Below are 26025 nucleotides of genomic sequence, written 5' to 3'. Positions count from 1 at the left end.
GAATTAATATTGTTAAAAGATCCATACTACCCAGAGCAATCTACACATTTAATGCAATTCCTATCAAAATGCCAACAGAATTTTTCACAGAACTAGAACAAACAATTCTAAAATTTGTATGGGACCACAAAAGACCTGAATAGCCAAAGCAATCTTGAAAAAGAAAAGCAACGCTGGAGATATCACAATTTCAGACTTCAAGTTATATTACAAAGCTGTAGTCATCAACACAGTAAGGTACCAGCACAAAAAAAAGGACACATAGATCAATAGAACAGAACAGAAAGCCCAGAAATAAACCTGTGATTATATAGTCCATTAGTCTTTGACAAAGGAGGCAAGAACATGCAATGGGAAAATGACAGCCTCTTCAACAAATGGTTTTGGGAAAATTGGGCAGCTGCATGCAAAAGAATGAAACTGGACCACTTTCATATACTACACACAAAAGTAAACTCAAAATGGACTAAAGGCCTAAAAGTGAGACCTACGACCATACAAATCCTAGAAGAGAGCACAGGTAGTAATTTCTCTGACATCAGCTGTAACATTTTTCTAGAAATATCTCCTGAGGCAAGGAAAAACAAGCCAAAAGAGACTACTGGAACTGTGTCAAAATAAAAACTTCTGCACAGCAAAGGAAACAGGCAAGAAAACAAAAAGACAACCTACTGAATGGTAAAACATATTTTCAAATAACATATTCAAAAAAGGGTTACTATCCAAAATATATAAAGAATTTATACAGCTCAACACCAGGAAAACACAAATAATCTGATTAAAATATGGGCAGAAGATATGAACAGACTTTTCTCCAATTAAGACATGCAGATGGGTTAGCAGACACAATGAAAAGATGTTCAACATCACTCACCATCAGGGAAATGTGAATCAAAACCACAATGAGCTATGACCTCACACCTGTCGGAATGGCTAAAATCAAAAACACAAGAAACAACAAGTGCTGGCAGGGACGTGGAGAAAAGGGAACACTCATGTACTGATATACTGTTGGTGGGAATATAAACTGGTGCAGCTACTGTGGAAAACAGTATGGAGGTTCCTCCAAAAATTACAAATAGAGCTATCATATGACCCAGTAATTGTACCGCTGAGTATTTACCCAAGGAATATGAAAACACTAATTTGAAAGGATATGTGCACCCATATGTGTACTGGAGCACTATTTACAATAGCCAAATCATGGAAGCAGCCCAAGTGTCCATCCATAGATGAATGGATAAAGAAGATATGGTGTACCCACACACAATACACACAGGAATATTATTCAGCCATAAAAAGAACGAAGTCTTGCCATTTTCAACAACATGGATGGATCTAAAGAGTATAACGGTAACAGAAATAAGTCAGTTAAAGAAAGACAAATATTGTATGATTTCAGTCATATGTGAAATTTAAGAAACAAATGAACAAAACAAAACAAAAAACAGACTCTCAACTACAGAGAACAAACAGATGGTTACCAGAGGGGAGGTAGGTGAAGAAATGGGTGAAACAGGTGAAGGGGATTAAGAGTATACTTATCTTGATGAGCACCGAGTAATGTACAAAAATGCTGAATCACTATATTGTACACCTGAAACTAATATAGCACTGTATGTCAACTATATTGGAATTAAAATTTTAAAAAGTGGCCAATATTTATTGAATACTGAAAAATAAAGAAAATTCTCAAAATCAGTAAATTATAAAGTTACTCTAAGAAACAATGTTATAACTTGACTATGGCCAAAATAATTCCTTTTTTCTTCTGGAAATGTGTGTTCCCTCTCAGAAATATACTGATAAAATTCTGGAAAGATGGAAATTTTGGAAAAATAAAGGGTTATTCTATTAAGGTTCACCTTAATCTGCTTCTCAGTCATGATTCTTAAAAGTTACTACATTGCTAGGGACACATGGGTGGCTCAGCGGTTAAGTGTGTCTGCCTTCGGTTCAGGGTGTGATCCTGGAGTCCCAAGATCAAGTCCCACATCAGGCTCCCTGAATGGAACCTGCTTCTCCCTCTGCCTGTGTTCCTGCCTCTCTTTCCGTGTCTCTCATGAATAAATAAAATCTTAAGAAAAAAAAAAAAGACCACAGAACTAGTAGGAAGCAGAGCTTGGCTTAAGTTTAAAAAAAAAAAAAAAGAGTCACATTGCTAGCAGATCCACAAACAGAAAATCTCTAATACGAGATCTCTAGATTTCTCTTTCACATAAACAGGTCATGGTTCATTACTATAATTCATTTTGATTCTTTCAAATGTTATTGTTTCTAATGAAGGTAATTTAATAAGACAATTATTCCTAGTATGAGATTATTTTCACATTATTTATGTGGAAATACAAGGAAAGGAATCACTTCAGTGAGAATTGGAACAGGTGTGTCTCCATCACATTTACTCGTGGCATAGTTAATTTCTGGTGTCTATGGTGATGGCTTGCAACAGTTTCTCTTGGCCATTCCCCTATTCCTGGCATACTCTAGCTCTGCCTGGAGTCAAAATGAGCCCAGAAAAGTCTCCCCTGCACAAGTGACAATGTAGCAAAAACGGAAAAATAGGAAAAGGAGACAAGTGATGGATAGGCTCATCTTCAGCAAGAGCTCTTTCTGATGCTATCATAACTGGTCAAAAATGAAAACAGGAAAATCACATCAGCAAATATTATGCAAGGAATAAATCACTGAAATAAGCCTACCATACAAATACCTGTGTGTATATACAAACACACAAGCAGGTCACAGGCAAAGACTCAGTGGTTTCTTTTAATTTTGTCAAGTATGTGTTCACATATGTCATATGAACTTCACTGACACAACTGCATTGTTAACAGATTGGCAGATGATTAAGAGAAAATTGGCTAATCCTTCTCTTATCCTTTCATTTAAAAGCTGAAATGAGACTAAAATGATTACTCCTCTGCATACAATATCAGCCCACTTGAGATACATCATCACTGAAAACTCTAAGGTTAACACACGTACACAAGGCTATTTTCATAAAATTATTCAGGAAGAATTTGAACAATTTTAAGCAGCTGATTTGCTTTGCAGGAATCACCAAAAATTTTTAATTGTTTATTATATTCTTAATAGCTATATATTTCTTAAAAATAGCTAAACAGAATTACAACACAAAAGAACTAGGAAAAATACGTTAACAAATTATGGGCCTTTTGAAATACACCACTTAACACTTTTCAGTACCTTGGGTTTCCAATGTGGTTAATAAAAAGTACTTTTCAATCCAATTTTAGGAGTGGCAGGTTGGCGTCTCATAAAATTTTTCATTGTGTAAATGAAGTTACAGTTAATACCCAGTTGCCCACAACACCTCGGGTGGCAGAAGTTAGTGTCAGGGGTAATGAGTTCACTTTCTGAAGCAGGAAAGAAGTAGGTCTTCCCCAGAGCAAGGGTAATTTGCACTTTTGAACACATTAACTAGTATGGATAAGCAAAAGTTGACGAGAACACAAAAATAATTATTCCCAAGTTTGCAGAGTCTCATCATTACTGATAGGATTACAGATAAAAACAACAAAGACAGGCACTTCAAATAGGCAAAATGATACCATCAGTTGTTAGTCACCAAATGTAAGTCTAAATTAATAACATATAAAACAAATAGGATAAAAAATTAAAAACCAAACTGTGTAATTTGGAAACAGGATTAAGGAATTTAGTTCCTTCCCCTTTTCCCTGTTTAACTTCATCCAATAAGAAACAGTCACTCAAATAACAGCATAAAAAACCTACCTTTGATTTAAGGGCATTTGGAAAAAATCTATATATCAGTATGCTCAGAGACAGATACACAAAATTGTAACAGTCCTTGACAGACCACCTAATATATACAGATAGCTGCCTACTCTTCTTTTAAAAATCACCAGAGAATGGTATTTCATAACCTCCCAAACTGTCATCTTCTTGATGGAAGGACTGGCATTTTCTCTACCCCATGTACAACAGGTATCACACTGTGGGTATATAACAAAGGTTAAACACTCAAATTATCATCAATATAAAAAAGATGTGATGACAGATACAACTAAAAATATAATGCATTTTGAATTAATATAAAATATTACTAGACCCTTAATTTTAAAATGAAACTCAGATAAAAATTATGTAGCAGAAAATTAGTTGTTATGAGTGTCATCAAAACTAAAACAATTAATCATAGATTATAGGGATTATAGATACAAAGTATAGAATAATAGTTAACAATATAAGCAGATCAAAATAATGGAGTAATGGTAAACGATTTTTGGAAAAATACACAAATACTCAATTATGGCTCATTTTCATCCACCTCTCAGTCATGATTCTTAAAAGTGCTTCAGTTAGCATATACCCAAACATTTAGCCTAAATAGTATTAAATAGTGGATATGTGTAGTAATGTAACATTTAACAAAAATCATGTATATATTAGAATATATTACATTTTGAAAAATAAAATACAAAGTTTAAAGCTTATTTTAAAGAATATAGTTCATTAGTAGAAAGAACTCTAATTTCATCAGAATCTATAGCCTGGTCAAAATTCCAAAGAAGAGTTATTACAGACTAGAATTCATATACATATTAGTGTTTTAAAGGATAGAGAAGCAAAACAGGACAAAATTTCTCAACTACTTATGAGAACTAACAAATTTGCTTTAAAATAATCAAGTGCTCATTTAGGTTTCCTTAGTATAAAATATTATAAATTATTCTATTGTAATCAAACAACCTTCATAGGTCACCCTAAAGGCAGTTCCAGGCATCATAATTTTAAAAGTGGTATTCTCATTAACACACTCATTGCTGCCATATTAAATTGTTCAAATGGCACTCAATGCATCCAAACATTTCATTACCATAACATGATATTTTAATGACAGGTTTTATCAGAAATCTGTGATGTTATTTTGGTGAAGATCAGTGTGTTATATGAATAAACTTCCATTTAGGAAAAAAGCAAAAACAAAAATGAATTTCTGCTTTTGTGCCCTCAAGGAAAATGCAAAGACTAAGAAGTTAGCTGGCAAATTTGGGGGTACTCTTCAGATAATCAATGCAGTAAATTCTCCTTGGTGCTATCTAGTTTATTAAAATGGCTGCCTGGCATTAAGTACAAGCAATGCAGAGAGAGAAATCCATGTCCATGGACTGGGAAAAAAATCAATTAAAAGCTACTTTGTGGGGGTGGAGGATGTAAGAGGCATCTTGTCTCAGGCCTCCTTTCACAGGTGAGGGCATCACAGGACACAGGGAAGGGACCTTTTGGTAAGAAGAACAAAAAGATGATTAAAAACCAAAAACTTTGTCTCAGTCTTTGTCTCCAAATTCTAACTGCCATCTGATGGTGCATCTCCAGTGTGGGGGATCCAATTCTCTTATTGCTATGCACTTTGAATGCATATCCCTTTTTGGATACAATCTTGGGTATTATAATGGCTATGGGAGGATGACTTGGTTTGAGCCCAGACTCTTCTTGCCCTAGGGAGTCCCACATAGCAGATGGGCAAGAATGCAGTGGTTCAAGTTACAGGCAGGAATAATATTTAGGATATTTAACAACTAGCACAGTGTGGGTACTAACTAATGAGAATAGATGCTCAACCATAAATAAGTATCTGGGTATTACTCACTGAATGTCTGCTTCAACAATAAGGCAGTCAAGCATGGTTTAGTTGGGGGAGGGGAGGGGCAGTTTTGAGTCACTGTAAAATGATTTATACCAGTCTTCCTCTAATTAAACTTCCCCAAAGGCAAAAAACTATCTGAAAAGACATGTTTGTTAATTTTTGTGGGCAAACCCAATTAGATCAAACAAGGAATGTGAAATATAAGCACCATACAAAAAATTCTGGCATCAAGAGGAACATTCTCAAAGCTTGCTGCTGATATCATCATTGAATAGTGAAAGAAACTATCTTTTCCAGTAACTTCTTATTTCCTTCATTGTCCCCTTGAGAGAACTCCTTTTCTCTACCTTTTGCCTCTCCTACATATGCACCTCCTTTCTTCTTTTAAAGATTTATTTTATTTGAGAGAGAGAGAGACAGAGAGAGAGTAGGGAGGGGCAGAGGGAGAAGGAGAGAGAGAATCTCAAGCAGACTCCTCACTGAGCTCGGAGCCTGATGTGGGGATTGATCTAAAGACCCTGAGATCACAATCTGAGCTGAAACCAAGAAGTGGGACACTTAACCAACTGAGCCACCCAGGCGCCCCTTTCCTCCTTTGTCTTCCACTGTCGCCAATTCTTTATTACCACCAGTCATCTCAATAAAATTATCTACATTCCATTGTGAGCTCCCCACCCCAATCAGTGATAATCAATGTACAAGTGGAACCAATGCTATATATACATGCATCAAGGAAAAAAAAAGAGAGACACTTAAAAAAACCCAGAATTTAAAGAGAGTATCACCAAGTCTAAAGCACAATGGCATCTTCATTCTCTGATTAAATATGCTTTTATATAAAAAGAAAATGGTTTCTTGCTCACCTTCATCCTGGTTTGTTTATTCTGTGTAATTGTATATTTAAATTATAATATCTCCAGTTCAATGACAAATGTCCTACTTCAGCAATTTGATGTTAAAAATTGGCTTTTGTGGGATAGCCTGTAATCCTCCATAATCGTAATTCCATGGGGCAAATGCTAGATGTTACAAATTCCAAATAGCAGACAAATGATAAGTAAAAAATTTAATCACAACCTGTTTGTAAATCAAGGAATGGCTGCACAGTATTTAGCATGCTGTAGTTATACAATGTCATAAAGACAAAAACAAACGTAATTCTTAGACCCGTAATTAAATGTAGTTTTCCATCATCTCCATGATACATGAAAGTAAAATGTTTTTAGTTTAATAGCAAATTTTACCTACTCTACTTTACAACCTTTGCTGTTATCCCTCTGCATCCATTTCATGGTTCTCTTTTCCACAACTGGCATGAAAGTAACATAGCAAGAACAAAAGCACCAGATCCCATAAACTATAATACTAATTAACACCTTAAGAGAAAAGCATTACTTCAAAAGATGGCAAAGTTGGGAGGGGAATGGTTCTTGTTCTATGGAGCCTGATGCTCTATTCTAGAACACTGGTGCTTCTACCACCTAAGGTGAGGGTGGCTTTACTATTGGATTTAAAAGTTATCATTTGAAACATCTGGGTGGTTCAGCGGTTGAGCGTCTGCCTTTGACTCAGGGCATGATCCTGGGGACCAGGATCGAGTCCCACATCGGGCTCCCTTCATGGAGCCTGCTTCTCCCTCTGCCTGTGTCTCTGCCTCTCTCTCTCTCTCTCTCATGAAAAAATAAATAAAATCTTTTAAAAAAAATTAGTTATCATTCAAGGGGAGTCTGGGTGGCTCAGTCAGTTAAGCATCCACCTCTTGATTTTGGCTCAGGTCATAATCCCAGGATCCTGGGATTGAGCCCTGAGGGGGGCTATGAGCCCAGTGGGGAGTCTGCTGGAGATTCTCTCCCTCTGCCCCTCCCCTCATTTGCACATTCTCTCCCAATCTCTCCATCTCAAATAAATGAATCTTTAAAGTTGTCATTTAAAACTAACATAAAAATACTTTGTGAGTTGTCTGCTGAGTCACATTTTATGTCCCACTGCTCCTCTTCAGCCACACAAATGATTAAGAATGGGATAGGCTATAGTTGTATTGGAAACTAACTTTTCTTTCTAAAAACTCAAACCCAAGGAGTGTTTTGGTTATGTGAAGTATAATCACACTGCATCATTAAAAACATAAACCTAGGGGCGCCTTGGGTGGCTCAGTCAGTTAAGTGTCTGCCTTTGGCCTCGGGTCATGATCTCGGGGTCCTGGAATCAAGCCCCACATTGGGCTCCCTGCTTCTCCCCCTCCTTCTGCCTGCTGCTCCCCCTGCTTGTGCTCTCTCTGTCAAATAAATAAAATCTTTAAAAATAATTTTTAAAAAACCCATAAACCTAATTGCTCAAAACCTTTGGTTTAAGCACACAATACTTAAAACATGAGATTGTTCTATTTAAAAATTATCTATAAAACTTAGTTTGTGGGAGAACTCAAAACAAATCTACCTTTGAAAAATATATTATCTTTAAACTTCCAGTTCTTAGAAGTAGAAAAGACACCCAAGGGCTACTCCCCTGCCTGGTCCACTTAATTGATGAGAAGGAAAGAGGAAATAGAGTAAGGCTGAACATTTAACTAAGAAATGGAACACATGAAAGAAGCAGATGGGAAAAGGTGGATTTTATGTAATCTTTACACCAATAATCTGCAATTGTTCTCAAAAATTATGGATTCCGAGATGGAATATTTCCACCATAAAATCACACAGACATCCTCAGCAAACAGGGTGAAAGACAGGTAAATAGAATGGTACTAAGAAAAGAGATGTTTCCTCAGAGCTCACAGAATGTTTTAAACCAAGAGAGGCAGAAGTAAACTATACCACAGGTAAGCTTTGTCAGAGACAAGCCTCTTCTCCATTAGAAATGGGTTTTAGGATGTCTGTAGAGAATACTAGAAATGAAGAATATAATCTTTAAGACAATATTAAGTGTTCATAAAAATGAAGACATTTCAAACAGGTAAAGCACACAGTATAATAAATGTTTCAAATAGGTTAAAGAGCCAACATCCTAGTTATAGAAAAATCGTCACTATTGCAAAATTACTGTGATGTCACCTTTAAATAAACTTGTTTTAGAGTTTTCTAGAACAAAACTGTTTTCTAATACTGTTACTTTGACAATTGTATGCTTTTATAACTTTTCATAAATCATGCTTTATTCCATTTGGCCCTTTTCTTTCAGGGAAAGGAACAGATGACAGCCAATATCTAAAGTTATAAGTACTAAACTCTAGTATTAGAGAAGAGGTCGACAATAAATGCCTATTATTAATGACTAGTTCCAAAGAAATCACAACACTGTACCTAATTTGGCTCAGCACAAACATGTTGCAGAGATCAGTGTAAAGCAATGTTAAGAGTCTGTAACTATAAGCATTAAGTGTCATTACTAAATTGATTATTGGACTTGATACATTTTAAAAATACATTTAATTAAGTTCATCTTTTTCTTGAAATGAAGCTGTTATATGATGTCAGTGGCACAAAACTAGAGAAAAGATGCTTAGTCCTAAGGGGAAGGGCCTAGTGTGATCAAATTAAAATGAAATTTAGTACTCACATTCAGTAATGAGGACAAGCAGTATCATGGGAAATAAACAAACTTTGTGTGGGTTACTTATACAATAGCGAATTGGACAATACAAAACAATACTGTTAACACTACACTGCCTTAAAGATCTCTGAAATATAACAGCTTAAAAGTTTATGATAATTGTGAGACAGTAGGATGAGTACTTTAAAATTGTAACACACAAACAAAACACATTTTCAACAGTCCAGTTAAATTAGCAGTTGGCTGACTTTGTAAGATAAGGAGTAGCTTATTAATAAAATCACTGAAGACATGTTCTCTTGAAATGTAGGGTTTTAAACGCGGGGCTCCAAGTTAAGTAAATGCAACTTTTAAAAAGCCCAATAGCAATTATTTACCAACATTACAACTGGCATGAATTTAAATCAATTGTAGAGAAATGTATTATCCACTAATTTAATAAGTTAGAAAATATGTCAAAATTTACTATTGCCATAATTTTCAGTCACAAAAGCAAGCTCCATAAGCTCTAGAAATCATCTTGGCAATATTTCTTTGCTACCAAAGCATTTCATTTCCCAAAAGTCAAATTTATGGATCTCAAATAGGGCAGTGCCTTCAGGAACCACATGACTGCTAAGCAGTTCATTGATTAGTATGTGTGCCCTTTCCTATCTATTAATAGAGGCTAAAACTGATTTAGTGGATGATGTGTTTCTATAGAATTAAGACTTTCACCTTCAAGTTGTCACATAGGTGTTACTTCTTCTCAGGACCTATCTCCCATATTTAAGGCAGAAAAAAAAATAACTTAGCCTGGTTTAAAAGACTTAGAGAAGTTCAGATTAAAATATATAACATCAGTAAAAAAGTTAACATATATATCGTTATCAAGCACTATTACTGTCTGATATCATGCAATCACACAGAAGGCTTTTATGAAATGATTCTGTTCTGTGAAAATGCACCTGTACTGTTTTCCTCTCAACTTAGTTCCAGAACACATACTACCTAACACTTCTCTCTAATGGCCAAAGTTTCACATGCCTACATAACAAATTCATTAGTCTTTAAACAGGCTACATCAGACTATACTGCAGGAAAATATCTGAAGATTTGAAAATGTCTTACCCCAGATATGAGAAATACTTTGCAGAAGTCCAAAACCGGCAGAATCTGTAGGAAACTGGCAGCTTCCAGTGTGTCTTGAAGGTTGTCCATGTTGAGAGAAAGCTTTGCAGTATAAATGAAATCAATAATTTTCCTTAAGCCGACTTTGCTCACACCATGAAGCTTAATGCACATTAAATCTTGTTCTTTCATTCCACCTTAAATAAAAAGACATTCAATTAAATGAGGGTGGATAATTAAGGTCAAACTCACTTCTGCTGCTAGTTAGATGCAATAAAATCAAGGAAAAGTTTTATTCTATGTAAGCATTTATGTCAGAGTTAGACTTCTGCATATTCTACAGTTAAAAGAGAGTACTTAAAAAGGAGTATCTCTATACTAATGGAAGTCGTATATAATGCAAGTGCCTCCAAAATGTTCTCCTGTCACTTCATATCTTTTGATGGATTAAAGATTGTCTTAATGGGACCCAGAGCCTCTGGCAGAGCATTCGGATATGTACCTGTAAAAGAGAAGTTGTGAAGTAAAAGTGGATAGAAGTATGAAAAAGGTACATCCATTTCCCAAATTTAAAAAGCGCTGCCTACAACCACACACGCTGGGTATATATTGAAACATATATTGAATATATATTGAAACATTGAAATGTTTTTGAAACATTTCTTCTTATAAAGATACAGATCAAAAAAAAAAAAAAAAGGGATCCCTGGGTGGCGCAGCGGTTTGGCGCCTGCCTTTGGCCCAGGGCGCGATCCTGGAGACCCGGGATCGAATCCCACGTCGGGCTCCCGGTGCATGGAGCCTGCTTCTCCCTCTGCCTGTGTCTCTGCCTCTCTCTCTCTCTCTCTGTGACTATCATAAATAAATTAAAAAAAAAAATAAAGATACAGATCAAAAGAACTGCATTTCACTTTAGAAACAAAAACACATAAACATGTATTTTTCATATTGTTTTAATGTGGGTGCAGAATTTAGCGAGCCAACCTACCTGTGAACATAGCCTTGAAGTAATCACTAGCAGAGGCCATCATGACTCTATGCACAGGAAAGGCATCATCTGTGTCACCTGGCATCAGAGTCACGTCACAAAGCAATCCTTCGAGTCGAAGCTGGTCAAAGCCCTACAACAAGAAGATGAATTAAGCCACTAACCAAGGTTAAATGGGTAGACACATTTCTACATGCTAAAATTCTGTTTATATATTAATGTGTGAGACATATTTAGAACATAAAACCAACAGAATAATTATGCAGAAAACTAAACTTACTTGATGCATGACAATGTATAGCTAATTCACAGTAGGAAGAGTAGGAAAAGGTAAAATTAAGACTAATTTAGGGCATCCCAGGTGGCTCAGCGGTTTAGCACTGCCTTCAGCCCAGGGCCTGATACTGGAGACTTGGGATCGAGTCCCACGTCGGGTTCCCTGCATGGAGGCTGCTTCTCCCTCTGCCTATGTCTCTGCCTCCCTCTCTCTCTGTGTGTGTGTGTGTGTGTCTCATGAATAAATAAATAAAATCTTTAAAAAAAGACTAATTTTGATTAAGAACAAATATGGAAATAGTATATACGTTTACTTATTTACACAACCACTGACTTTATCTTATTTTGAAAAGAAATTACCTGTATGCTTTCATTTTCCCAAGTGCAGAATTAGGGTGATAGATAACATTGCTTTCTGTAATAATATATTAATAGTTCTTTTATAGTGCACTACTGACACACCTTGTTTTTTTGTTTTAGTTTTGAGGTTTGTTTTCTGCTTTTGAAAAAAAAAAGGATTTATCTACTTAGCACACACATGTACATGGGGGTGGGGAGGGGCAGAGGGAGAGGGAGAATCTTAAGCAGGTTCCACTCACAGGGCATAGCAAATGCAGGGCTCCATCTCACAGCCCTGAGATCATGACCTGAGTGGAAACCAAGAGTCAGACCACCCAGGGGCCCTTAGTTTGGTTTTGTTTGTTTTTTGGGGTTTGTTTTGTTTTTCTTTTTGAGAAAGAAAGGTATAGAGAATCTGTGCTAATTGCAAGATAGGAGTTCTTTTCTACTAACTAGATTGTTCCATATCTTTGAGAATTAGGGATTGTTTTAGATATCCTTATACTTGGTACATTGCTGCTGCCTGGCCAATTATCTTTCAGGTTTCAAGTCTGGAATTTAATTATCTTTGGCAAAAAAGAGCCCAGGTAGCTCCAACATGGCACATAATTGTCCCCAAATGCCTAAAAAATGCCTAAAGTGCAGTGAAGAATTAAAAGGATGGCACCCACAATTCAGAGGATGGACAGAGCTCTTGTGAGAAGAGGGCCTATTGGTTAGCTCTTCCACCCTCCTATGATGATCCCAACCGATGACAAATAGGCAGTTCCTTTGGTCTATTCTTGGGAGAATGAACCATCTTAAGATGATAATAGTCTGGTAAAATGCACAAAAAGGAGACAAACTGAGGCTCAAGACTGAAGATTGTAGCAAGATTTACTCTCTAGTTTCTAAATGGTAATTATATTATTATTAAAAACCATGAAGATACTCATACAAATCACCTTCTAATATATATTGTAATGTAATAATGTAACACAACAAAATAGCAAGCATTCCACCCCTTTCATATTTTAATGACCCCAAATAAAACTTTTATTTAAAGTTGTGTTTCACGGATTTAAGAAGCAAAAGGCATGACATATTGAAGAATGTAGTTTTAGAAATATTGATCTTTCACATATGAATAATATAAATCTCAGTCTAAACATCTTCTCATCATAATTTTTAAATTGCTTTTTAAAGAAAATGCTTGAATCTACAGAACTGGAACTTCAAAGAGATAATGTGATCCAGCCACTTTCTCTGTGGAAAGAGATATAAATATTTTTATTCCAAAAATATTTATACATTATACATATACTTTAAACAGGATTATGTATCATATTTTTCTTTCTCTAACAGTGACTGACATATGTTTTTGTTCACAAATATCAAATCTTTCACAAATGCCTCTTTTCTTCTATAAACACAAACATTATATACCCCCACCCTTGACAGTTTCCATTTTCCATTGCTAAATGATCTCCAGCCTCTGTTATTTAGAAAAGTAAAGGTAAAAGGATATGTCCATTTTAGGGGAATATTCTCATGCAGAAGGCAAAAAGTAGCTTTTTGAGAATTCATATATGGAGTCTGAATTGCAATAAAGGGATTGCCTTTCAAAGGGAGACAAGCATTGGGTAGCATTGAAAATGACCACTGGGAAAGGGATGGGATGGTTAAGAAATTGATTCAGATGGAGGGAGCCATCAGATAGAAGAGTTGACGGACTATCATGTTTGCACTTAATCTATGTTCAATTTATGTTCAACTAGTGAGTGAACAAACAACTCTGATTTTACCAAGAAGCTACCACTTGGTATTTTAAAACCACATGGTCATGTTGAGCAGAACTTTAATTTTGGGACAAGCTAACTAGAAACCAGGAACTTGATTTGGGAAACTTCTTCCAATAATAAAACCAATGGTGCCTATAGTGCTTCTTTGTACTAAACTGTAAAGGCTATGATGAGAGAAGAGGAATTGAACCAGGGTTTAGGGAGAAAAGGTTGACTCACGAGGGCTTGGCTTTTTTCTCCCTCAGGTAAATTGCAGGTTTTTAAAAAATTAAACATATGCTTGTTATAAAAATACAAGTTATAAATTAAAAACTAAAACTCCACCACTTCTACATGCAGGAAATAACTTACTGTTAACACTTTATTATATATACTTCCAGGTCTCTTTCTATACATATGCATAATCTATCATTTGCTTGTACATATATAGGATTTTTAAAGCAGAATACTATACATATTGTGCATTTTTAAAAATCACTTTAGCACATAAAATAGACACCACTCAGTATAAACAAATCTACTTCATTTTCTTTTTAGTGGATGCATAATATTCCATCGTGGCAGCGTATCATTCATTATCCATCCATTCCTCTCTGGTTGGATACTTAGGTTGTCTCTCAACTTCTGCCATTATGAGCAATGATGTAACAGACCTCCTTGTACATATACCTATTTTTGTGAGTAGATCTGTGGGAAGTATTCATAAAAGTGGAATTGTTGGTTTCAAGAACACATATTTTTAAAGTTTTAATAGCTACTGTCAAGTTAAAGCACATGGTTCATCTTGGGAAATTGATTATACCTTGGGTACTGGCAAAAAAAATGTTAAAATACCAGTGAAGTGAGATTAGGTACTGTATGCCACCTTGCTTTATTTTTTATTCATGAAAAATATTTCTGAATCTTCTCTAAGGTATATATAGACAATTATCTGTGCAAGGCAATCATGGCTTATTCTGTCAAAACAGTGATTGTATCCAGTCAGTTATTCTCTTCCACTAAAAACAACAAAAGCCCAAGAGACAAATATTTGCTAGCTCTTCTGTCTTTAAAATAGTCCTATAAGTAAAATAAAATAAAATACTCCTATAAGTACTTTACACGGGGAACTGAGTAATGTTAGTAGGCTCCATTCCTACTCCTTATTATTATTCCTTCTTTTTCTTTTTGAATAAAGGAATAGCTAATGCTTCCTATATCATTATCTGTGTCCTTTCTCATTTTGTCCATATTCTATTAAAACTGCTTGTTTAGGTTTATACTCAATCCTTTAAATCTGGACAGCTCAGCTAAGATACCAGGAGCTTTTACCCTCTTCACAAATCTGATCATTTTGCTTCCCTTTGCACTATCCTTAAAAAATCCCCTACCCTTCCTCGGTATAATCTGGCATCCCCAAAGAAAGGAAGCTGAAGCCCCTAGACCACTTTCTTTCTTTCTTTTTCTTTTTCTTTATTTTTTTTTTGCCCCTAGACCACTTTCAATGCAGTCTGAGTATCTTTTATTCTAAGCTTAATTTATCTACCTTTGGCAAAGTGTCTGCTTCTGTGAGGTTTTGCATTTATTTTCACTGCATATGAAGTAGTTTCCCTTTCTGTATATTTCACAACCTTTATTTTCAAATGCAGAAATGAACAATCCCACCATCCAATTCCACATTTGCCAATTTTATTCCTGATTATTGCTATCTTTATCCAAATAAGATCTGTCAATTCAGATTGTTTTCATACAGATTCTAAATATCTTGTTTGCATGCTGTTATCTGTATATCCCAGCTCTAAAGAGAAAAAAACTAGGGCAGCCCTGGTGGCTCAGTGGTTTAGCGCTGTCTGCAGCCCAGGGTGTGATCCTGGAGACCCGGGATCGAGTCCCACATCAGGCTCCCTGCATGGGGTCTGCTTCTCCCTCTGCCTGTGTCTCTGCTTCTCTCTCTCCTCTCTGTGTATTCTCATGAAAAAAATAAATAAAATCTTTAAAAAAATAAAGAGAAAAAAACTAAAGTTCTTTCTACAACGTATTCTGTTGTAGAGAATACAGTCATTTCTCTAAACAACTTTTAGAATCTAATCTTGTGAAGAATGACTACATTCAAAGAAAAGGGGAGGTTATTCTCCTTCACAATTCTCACCTGCCATCGGTATTATTTACCTTTTGCTTTCAGTCTTATAATAAATTCTTCTCCTATTTAACACTAGAAAGACTCCCAAAGATGCCCTGATGGGGTACCTGGCTGGCTCAGTTGTCAGACTCTTGATGTCAGGGTTGTGAGTTTGAGCTCCAAGTTGGGTGTAGAGATTACTTAAATAAATCTTTAAAAACTTAAAAAAAAAGATACCCTGTACACTTAAAATGTGTCCTTTTATTACAAAATCATTTTCTTCCACCAGATTTGTACTCATTCCCCTTGTCAGAATTCTATAGTCTGTTGTCTATTTCCATATGCTAGTTGACCAAACACTGATACAGCTCTTCGCACAATTGTGCGAAGTTTCCACTGAATCTTTTAGAGTTTCTGTAAAATGGTTCCCATTGCTTTAATCTAAACTTCTTTCTGCCCCAATCCATATCTTAGTTCTCTATTTTTCTATTTCTTCTGGGCCTTGGGTTCCACTGATGCAGAGATTATGATCTGTTCTTGGTTTCTTTACTCTAATGTTTCCCTTTCCCCCTCCTATGAATCTCCCCACGTCCATTGTTTTATTTTTCTTCGTCACATACTTTTGGGGAAAAAAACACCAGGCATTAAAAAAAAAAGGTTTTACTGTTCCCTGTATTAAACTTAACCAATGTATCAAAACTTCAAATCTTAGTAAATAGAGGGAGGTACATCTGTAATACCCTGAAGGACTGAGCCAGTTTAAATGAGTTTGAAACATTGTTAAACGGTCACATTAAAACAGAAGGGGATACACATTGACATTACACAACTACAGTATAGAAACCATATGAGCTACAAATAATTACTATCAAAAGTTGGTTAGATGTCAATAGCTTTTATATTCAACGTAATGTCATTTTGAAAAAAGCTAGATTGGTAATTTGGGGTATATTAAAAGGCAATCTGATAAGCAAATCTTTCCATTAAATTCTGCACAAGAAGTAACTTACTCGCATATTATATCAGTTTTGATCAGTATAATTTTGAAAACGATGTGGGATGAAAAGGAAATGTATCTTGAGAAGAGCAATAAAGATTATTAATGGAAAATATGTTTTATGAACAAAGATAAAAGAACTCAAGAAAAGTTTAAGGAATGAGCTTGTTCTAATCTTCAAGTAAATGTAATGTATTTGATCAAAACAATACCATATCCATGTTTTCATGATACTGTTCATTTAATTCAGAGGACAGAGAAGGAACAGATGCATGTTTAAGGCAATAGAGATATATAGACAGGATATAAAAGTTTATATTAATTTGAATTAAACACTGCCCTGACTACATAACACTGCCTGGAGTCTAGAAACTTCTAATGGCTTTCTATCAGTGTTATAACACATTACAGAAATTGAAAGATTTTTTTTGCTTTGTTTTGTTTTTTAAGATTTTAAGTAATCTCTATACCCAATGTAGGGCTCAAAACCACAACCCTGAGATCAAGGGTCACAGGCTCTACCAACTGAGCCAGCCAGGTGCTCCTGGAATTTAAAGATTGTTTTAATCTGGCCCCAGCTCAACTGTTCACAACCTTATTTGTCATTATTCCCTAAGTACTCTGACCCACTTAAGAGGGTTGTTGTCTACACTGGCTCATTGGTAAAAACCAGGCTTACCTCTTTTCTAATATCTTTATTTATGCCACTATTTTTCACATAGAATATCCTCCCTCCTTTAAAGCCTAGTTCAAATTTGACCTCCGTTGTAGCGCTCTCTCTAACCAAATTTCCAAAATAATCAGGTACCTTTAATTGGAGTCTCACAAATTAGCATTTAATTACATCCTACAGATTTCTGTTTTCAGCAAAGCTCAAATAACAGGGACTGGATTCACTTTAACTCTTGAAACATCTTAAAACCAAGCAAAATATGTGAAAAAAAATAGTTTAAAACTGGATGCAAGAGAAGAATCTATAAAAGATGAAAAGCAAATTAGATGAGACCCGTGATTGTTCTGGACTTTCCAAGACAGAGAGAGGTACAGGGAGTGGGAACCCAGGTGAAGCTCAGCATTCTTTTCTGGTGAATGTTGAGGGAGTAAAGGCAGCTAGGTTTGTAGGGCAGAACATAGAAGAGATCTGCATAGAGAGAGGGCTATGGAGACAATAAATAAATAAATAAAATAAAGTAAAATAAAATGAAATAAAATAAAAATAGTCTCCCTCAAGTATTCAGTTGAGTACTGATAAATGTATTTGTCTGGAGAAAGAGCCACCCAGAAGGAGCACAAGAAACATTCCAAGCTCACCAATGACTGAGCATAATTCATTCAAACCACCAGAATGGAAACCTTATAATTCTAGAGCCTTAAGTAGAGTACACATAAGTATTTGCCTCAGTTGGGAAAAAGTCTCCCCTAGAATAAATACTGCTCTGGTGCTACCCCACAAAGCTTAAAAGCTAATGAAAAATAGGTTAACAATAGCAAAAGAATTGAGGAAGGAAATCAGAATGCAAAGTATGACCAAACTGATGATGAGTCCTCCACCCTACCCCCTACTTTTCCCCCTAATATATCCCAACCTGGAGTTAAGGTGCCATATCACCTGGAGGCAGTCATCTGGGAGCAGAGAAAACTCCTAAAGCTCAGAGTGAGTAGAGAAAATCCATTTTACTTTTATTTCCCTATGCCCTTTTGAGTACCAATCTCTAGGCAATTCCAAGGCAGTGGGAGTGGCAACACTGACAATGGGGGTGGCAAGTGCCTAAACCTGAGGGAGAGGAAGCTTCCTCTTTGATCAGAGGACCTGTGATCATTTCTCTATAATAAATACCTCTCTGTATTTGGACCAGGACATGGGTTCAGTCACAGTCAGTGCATGGCAGAGCAGGATAAATAAAACCCAGCTTTCAGGCCAGAGGACCAAGAGAGGCCTAGAAAACTGGACAGTACTGGGGAGATGGTCAAGATGAAGGACCAAGAAAAAGAGATCCCCAAAAATTCCATACCATGGAATACTTCTCAACAATAAAAAGAAACAAACTACTGATACATACAACAAAATGAATAGATCTCAGAGATAATAGACAAAGTAAAAGAAACCAGTCTCAAAAGCTTCCAGACTGTATGATGCCATTTATGTAATATTCTCAAAAGGACAAAAAATACTGTGATAGAAAACAGATGAGTAGTGTCCAGGGTTCAGAGGTGGAGTTAAGTATGACCGCTAAGGGGTAACAAAAGTATGTTGGGGCAACAGGACAGTCCTGCATCAACTGTGGTGGCAATTACAAAAAACAATGTATTTATTAAAACTCATAAATGTAAAATAAAAAAAAACCAACTCGTAAAAGTATAGCCCAATAAAAAAAATCCATCTTACTGTATGTTAATTAAAAATAAAGATGTAGAAAGATGGCAAAAGATATGCCAATTTAACACTAGTTAAAATAAAGCTGGCATGGGGGGGCACCTGGCTTGCTCAATCAGTAGAGCATGCAACTCTTGGTCTCAGGGTCATGAGTTCAAGCCCCATGTTGGGCATAAAGCTTACTTAGAAAAAAAAAGCTGGCATGACTATAATATCAGACAAAGTAGATTTCAGGGCTAAGAATATTTTTTATCAATCTGATGAAAGATCTCAGCTTCCTCCTTAAGAAGCTGGAAATAGAAGAGTAGATTAATCCCAGGGTGCCTGGGTGGTTAAGTGTCAACTCTTGATTTCGGCTCAGGTCATGATCTCAGGGTTGTGAGACTGAGCCCTACATCAGGCTCCATACTAGGAGTGGAGTCTGCTCAAGATTTTCTCTCCCCCTCTCTCTGCTCTTCCCCACAACATGTGAATGCAAGCTCTCTTTATTTCCCTAAAATAAGTAAATAAATCTTTTTTTTATAAAGAAGAGCAAATTAATCGCCAAAAGCAGGAAAATGGAAAAAATAGAGATCAGAGAGGAGATTGATAAAATGTAACACAGAAAGAGAAAAAAAAAAACAATAAAACCAAAAAACCTGGTTCTTTGAGGAGATCCATTCATTTGATAAAACCCAGACAGATTAGGGAAATAAAGAGAAAAAAATGCAAATTACTAATACCAGGATTGAGAAAGGTGATAGTACTAGAGATTGTTTAGCTTTTAAAAGGATAATAAGTAAATATGAACAACCGTATACCAATAAATTTAACAACTCCGTTGAAAGGGATAAATTCCTTGAAAGACACAAGCTGCTAAAGATTACTCTAGAAGATATCAATAACCCGAAGAGCTATATGTCTAACTCTAAAATTAAATATTTACTGGTGAATTGTACCAAACATTAAGAGGTAATACCAATTCTACACAAAGATATCCAGAAAATTAAGAGGAGGGAACATGTCTTAACTCATTCTACAAGGCCAGCATTATCCTAATATCAAAACCAAACAAAGGTAAGAAAACTAAAACCAAAATTCCTCATGAGCATAGGTGCAAAAATTCCTAAAATTTTAGCAAATCAAATTTAATAATATGTAAGAAAGATAAGAAGGATCATGACCAAGTGAGGCTCATTCCTGCAGTGCATGGCTGCCTTAACGTTCAAAAATCAATCAATATAATTTGCAATATTAACAGATTAAAGAAGAAAAATGGGGATCCCTAGGTGGCGCAGCGGTTTGGCGCCTGCCTTCGGCCTAGGGCGCGATCCTGGAGACCCGGGATCGAATCCCACATCGGGCTCCCAGTGCATGGAGCCTGCTTCTCCCTCTGCCTGTGTCTCTGCCTCTCTCTCTCTCTCTGTGACTATCATAAATAAATAAATAAATAAATAAATAAATAAAAAGAAGAAAAATGATGAGATCATCTCGATAGGTACAAAAAAGTATTTGATAAAATCCAACAACCGTTTCTGATTAAAAACACAAAACAAAAGTCTCAGCAAATTGGAACAGAAAGGAACTTCCTCCAACCTATAGCTAACATCATACTTAATGGTAAAAGAAAGAATGCTTTCCCCAGTGATACAAGCAAAAAAGTAAGAATGTATATTTAACCACTTCTATTTAACAATTCTCTGGAGTTCCTGTGCAGTGCAATAAGGCAAGAAAATGAAATAAAAAGCATCAGATTGGAAAGAATGAAATAAAAGTACCTTTATTCATAGACAAAATTTTCTATATAGAAAATCCTACAGATTCTACAAAAAGGTACCTAGAATAAGTTGGTTTATCAAGGTTGTAAATATAAGATCAATAATCATCAACAAACTGTGTTATTCTATACTAGCAATAAATAATCAAATTGAAATTCTGTATTTAGCATATTTAACTATCACTTGGTATGTGCCAGTCTTCTGTATTATTTCAATACATGCTAATTAACAACAAAACCTCATTCTGTCTACTAAAGGAGACAGAAAGGAAAGGTAGTAGACTCTCTTCCAACTTGTATCATAAAGATACACACTCAATTGGAAAGTATAACAATTTATTGTACCCTATCCTGAGTACCATAAAAGTTATTCCCCCCAAATTATATATTCATTTCTCTATATTCTAGCTCCATTTAGGTAACTGAAATAAAGAAATACAAATTTTCATTTTGAATAAAAACTTCAGCAATCTAGATTATTTGGGCTCTTCTTTTGTAAAACATAATTATTCTAAAATCGTTATTCCTTTTTTTATTCCTTCTTTTTTTAATTGAAGTATAATTGACACAATGTTACATTAGATTCAGGTGTACAATATAGTGATTTGACAAGTTTATATGTAATGCTACGTCCACCACAAGCATAGCTACCATCTGTCACCAGAGAACACTATTATAATACTATTGACTATATTTCCTATGCTGTACCTTTTATTGCCCTGACTTATTCATTACATAACTGAGAGCCTTTACGTCCCACCCCTTTCTACCCATTTTGCTCATTTCCCCAACCATCTCCCCTCTGGTAACCACCAGTTTGTTCTCTATTTATGAGTCTGTTTCTGTATTTTGTTTGTATGGGTTTTTGGATTGTTGGGTTTTTTAGATTTTACATTTAAATGAAATCATATTGCATTTGTCTTTCTCTGTTGGACTTATTTCACTCAGCATAATATCCTCTAGGTCCATCCATGTTGTCACAAATGGCAAGAGCTCATCCTTTTTATGGTTGGGTAATATTTCATTATATATACTATATAATGAACTTTATTCTTAATAGAAATAGAATTATACAGAAATATATAAGTAATATATTAAATAATACATATATAAATATATATGTATAGCTTCCACATATTCTTTGTCCATTTATCTATTATGCCTCCCTTTCTTATATTAATACATCTTTATTTTTTAATATTTAAAAGTAAACTCTACCCTCAATATGGGGCTTGAATTCACAACGCTGAGATCATGAGTTGCATACTCTACTGACTGAGCCAGCCAGGTGCCCCAAGAATAAATTTTAAAAATTATTTATTTATGATCATAGAGTTTTAAAATTGGATATAGTTCATCAATATAACAATAAGCAACCCAAATGTCTACCTTAGCATAAGCATTTCATAAAGTTAGTCCATTGGAAGGCAAGACAAGTTAATTTGTACAGACTCTTGGGATAATTCATTTCTTTAACACGGTATTATATAGATTGTAATTTGAGACCATAAAATGACCTTTTATTGGCTTTACAACTAAAATTGGCTAGAAAAATAGTAAATAGATAAAACTGGAGGAAAATATCAGAAGAACAATCTGTTAGGCACCAGTCTTAACATGAGAAAATGCCAATTAGGAGCCTAGACACCCACAGCAAGGAGGCATTTTGAAACTCTCTAGGTATGAGTAAGCATAGCCAACAATCAAAAAATAATTTGTTTCTACCTGGGTAACATTCAACAATTAATATACACTGCCACCAGCTGAAACATGGTGCTATAGCTATGGCCTACTTGTCCTAAAAAGGATGTGTCCAACTAGCAGTTAAAATTTTTTCTCTGTTTGCTTGTTTTTGTTTTTTTCCAATTTTGGTAGGGGAAAGGAAGTAGGGCAGGCAGGAAGGAAGACTTTCTGCATAATTCTATTTCTATTAAGAATAAAATGTTTATAGGGCGCCTGGCTGGCTCAGTCAGAAGAGTATATAACTTTTTTTTTCACTTTATTTTATTTTTATTTTATGATAGTCACAGAAAGAGAGAGAGAGGCAGAGACATAGGCAGAGGGAGAAGCAGGCTCCATGCACTGGCAGCCCGATGTGGGATTCGATCCTGGGTCTCCAGGATCGCGCCCTGGGCCAAAGGCAGGCGCCAAACCGCTGCGCCACCCAGGGATCCCTTTTTTCACTTTAGTAGACTTTTTATTTCAAAGCTATTAAACATAAAGTGATACATCTTTTCTCTCTCTTTAGTTAACATGGGCAAATGTTCATTGAGTAATGTTATCTCAACTAGTTTATTGCTGACATTTATTAGCTTGTAATGTTGCATTAAGTGGTAGACTCAAGTTATGAACTAATACTTTGAGGATAGTTCATCTGTGTTTGACTTCTAGATCACTATTTACCTTGGGGTTGTGAGCTTGAGCCTCATGTTGAATGTAGAGATAACTTGAAAAAAAAAAAGGCCTTTTTTAAAAAAAAGAACAGGGGCACCTGGGTGGCTTAGTTGTTTAAAGCATCCAACTCTTGATTTCGGCTCAGGTCATGATCTCAGGATCATGAGATCGAGCCCTGCATCAGGCTCCACACTTAGCACAGAGTCTGCTTAAGATCTCTCTCTCCCTCTGCCCCTCCCCTCCTCTCTCTCTCTCTCTCTCTCGCTTTAAATAAATACATAATTATCTTTTAAAAAAGAATAAAATCTTTATTATTCACAACAAATGATCTGTTAGCCTCTGTTAATACGTTTTTACACTTACAGTCAAAACTTAATATTTACAGACATTATATTTAAATAGCTAATACAATTTAGAGCAAGATTAGGAGAAACAAATGACAAAAACAGATTATAAAAACAAATCCACAGTCAGAAAACCTGTGTTCAAGTCCTAGTTATTGTCACTTCCTGGCTTTGTGATCTGGGCAAGCCTCCTAACCTCCCTGAACTTCAGTTTCCTAACTTATAAAATGGAAATGATAATTCTTGCCTTTTCTACTTCACCATATTTTTAAAGTATCAATGAGGCAAGTATATATGAAAGTTACTATAACTGTCATCCAAATTCACTGATTCTGCCAACAATACTAATAATAGTAGTGAAAAGCACTGAGTACTTCCTCTGTGCCAGGTAATGGGCTATGCTCTTTAAAGGTATTATTTCTTTCCATGAAAATGATAAATATTACAATACTAATACTAATAATGGGCACTTATCAAGCATTTGCCACGTACCCCAGAGCACTAGATCACAGGCACAGAGAAACAACAAGTTAGATGTTGTGAATCACACTAAGTCATATTAACAAGGGCTAAGGGATGCCTGGGTGGCTCAGCAGTTGAGTGTTTGCCTTCAGGTCATGGCGGCCGGATCCCAGGTCCTGGGATCAACTCCCACATCAGGTTCCCCACAGGGAGCCTGCTTTTCCCTCTGCTTGTGTCTCTGCCTCCCTCTTTCTCTGTATCTCTCATGAATAAATAAATAAAATTTTTGAAAAAAAAAACACAAGTGCTAAGAGGAAGGAATAGAAGAAACCACTAACTCTGCCTGGTTCATACAAACTCTAGCTTCAAAAGGCAATTAAAGTAGCTGTCAGGGGAACAGGCCAATGGGGAGTGACTGTTTTAAGAAGTCTCACTCTGCAGGATTACCCGTTATATAACTGTAGTGGAAAGCACATGACTTTTAGGGCAAAACTAGAATTCCAGTTCTATTACTTATAATTTAAGATGGATAATTATGAATAAACAGGGATTTACTAGAAACAAAAAGTAAAAAAAGGGCATTTCAAGAACAGGAAACAGGTACAAACACTTAAGTGTTTACAGAATAGTGTAAAGTCAGAAGTCTTCCAGGTGTTTCCCTTGACCACCTGTCCTATTAACTCTACTAAGGTTAAGCAGAAGCAAAGAGCATATGACTGAAATGATAAAGGATATGGGATTGGCAAGGTAGCTACGACAAAACAGCAAGGGGCTGTAAGACCAAAGGTGCTAGGACAAAAATGCTTGCAAATCATGTTCTCATAAGGGATTTGTATCTAGAATATATAAAGAATTCTTATGACTGAATGAAAAAATACCCCAACTAGAACTTGGGAAAAGGATCTGAATAGACAGTTCCTCAAAGATGATATACAAAAGGCCATAAGCACAAATGAAAAGATGCTCAACATCATTAGCAATCAGGGAAGTACAACCCAAAACCACAAGATAACACTTCATACCTCCTAGTACAGCTACAATTGAAAAGACAGATAATTAGTGTTGGCAAGAAAATGGTAAAATTGGAATCCTCATACACTGTGTGTGGGAATGTAAAATGGTGCAGCCACTTGGAAAAATACTCTGGCAGTTCTTCAAAAGTTTAAGCCCAGAGTTGCTGTATGACCCAGCAATTCTACTCCTAGGTCTATATGAAAGAGAAATGAAAACATGTCCACACAGACACTTGTCCATGAAGATTCATAGTAGCATAGTTGATAATAGCCAAAAAGTAGGAAAAAAAAACCAAATGTCTATCAATGGATGAATGAATTTTTTAAAAAGTGGTATATCCATAATACAATGGAATAGTATTCAATTGTAAAAAGGAAAGAAGCACTGATACATACTACAACATGGATGAATCCTGAAAAAATTATGCTAGGTAAAAGAAACTGGTTACAAAAGGCTATATATTATGATTCCATTTGTAGGAAATGTTCAGAATGGGCAAATCTATAGAGACAGAGAGGAGATTAGTGGTGGCTTAGGTTTGACAAAAGAGTTGGAAGCAGATGTGGAGTGACTGCTAATGGATAGGAGGTTTCTTTTTGAGCAGATAAGAATGTTCTACAATGGATTGTGGTGATATATGCAAAACCCGGTGAGTATACTAAAAACCATTGAATTGTGTACTTTATATGGGTTGAATTATATGATATATGAATTATATCTCCATAAAGCTGTTATTTTTTAGGCACAAAGGTGCCAAGGAAGAGTATAAGTCAACGAATTACCATAAAATGGGGCCATAAAAGAAAACAGTTGACAACCTGGGATAATAGGTGAAGCCAAAGGATAGAAGCTTTCCATGAGAAATAATTATAGCTATAGTAGCACTAAAGAAGTGAAGAAAATGAGAT

General features: G+C 35.6%; 1 protein-coding gene across 16 annotated transcripts in view; it reads right to left on the bottom strand.

The window, feature by feature from the left end:
* Positions 1-26025, bottom strand: part of KLHL13 (kelch like family member 13) — a 210803-nt gene that overhangs the window by 11943 nt on the left and 172835 nt on the right. For all 16 annotated transcript variants that reach the window (XM_077889974.1, XM_077889983.1, XM_077889973.1 and 13 more), the window contains 2 exons: positions 11283-11415; positions 10295-10491 (listed from right to left, as the gene is read on the bottom strand). In XM_077889974.1, the coding sequence (XP_077746100.1) occupies positions 10295-10491; positions 11283-11415 (330 nt within the window). The remainder of the gene's footprint in view (positions 1-10294; positions 10492-11282; positions 11416-26025) is intronic.

This window comes from Canis aureus, chromosome X (genome assembly GCF_053574225.1).
Source record: "Canis aureus isolate CA01 chromosome X, VMU_Caureus_v.1.0, whole genome shotgun sequence".
Classification (NCBI taxonomy): domain Eukaryota; kingdom Metazoa; phylum Chordata; class Mammalia; order Carnivora; family Canidae; genus Canis; species Canis aureus.
The sequence above is the reverse complement of the archived record's forward strand: the minus strand, read 5'-3'. Positions and strand labels throughout refer to the sequence as shown.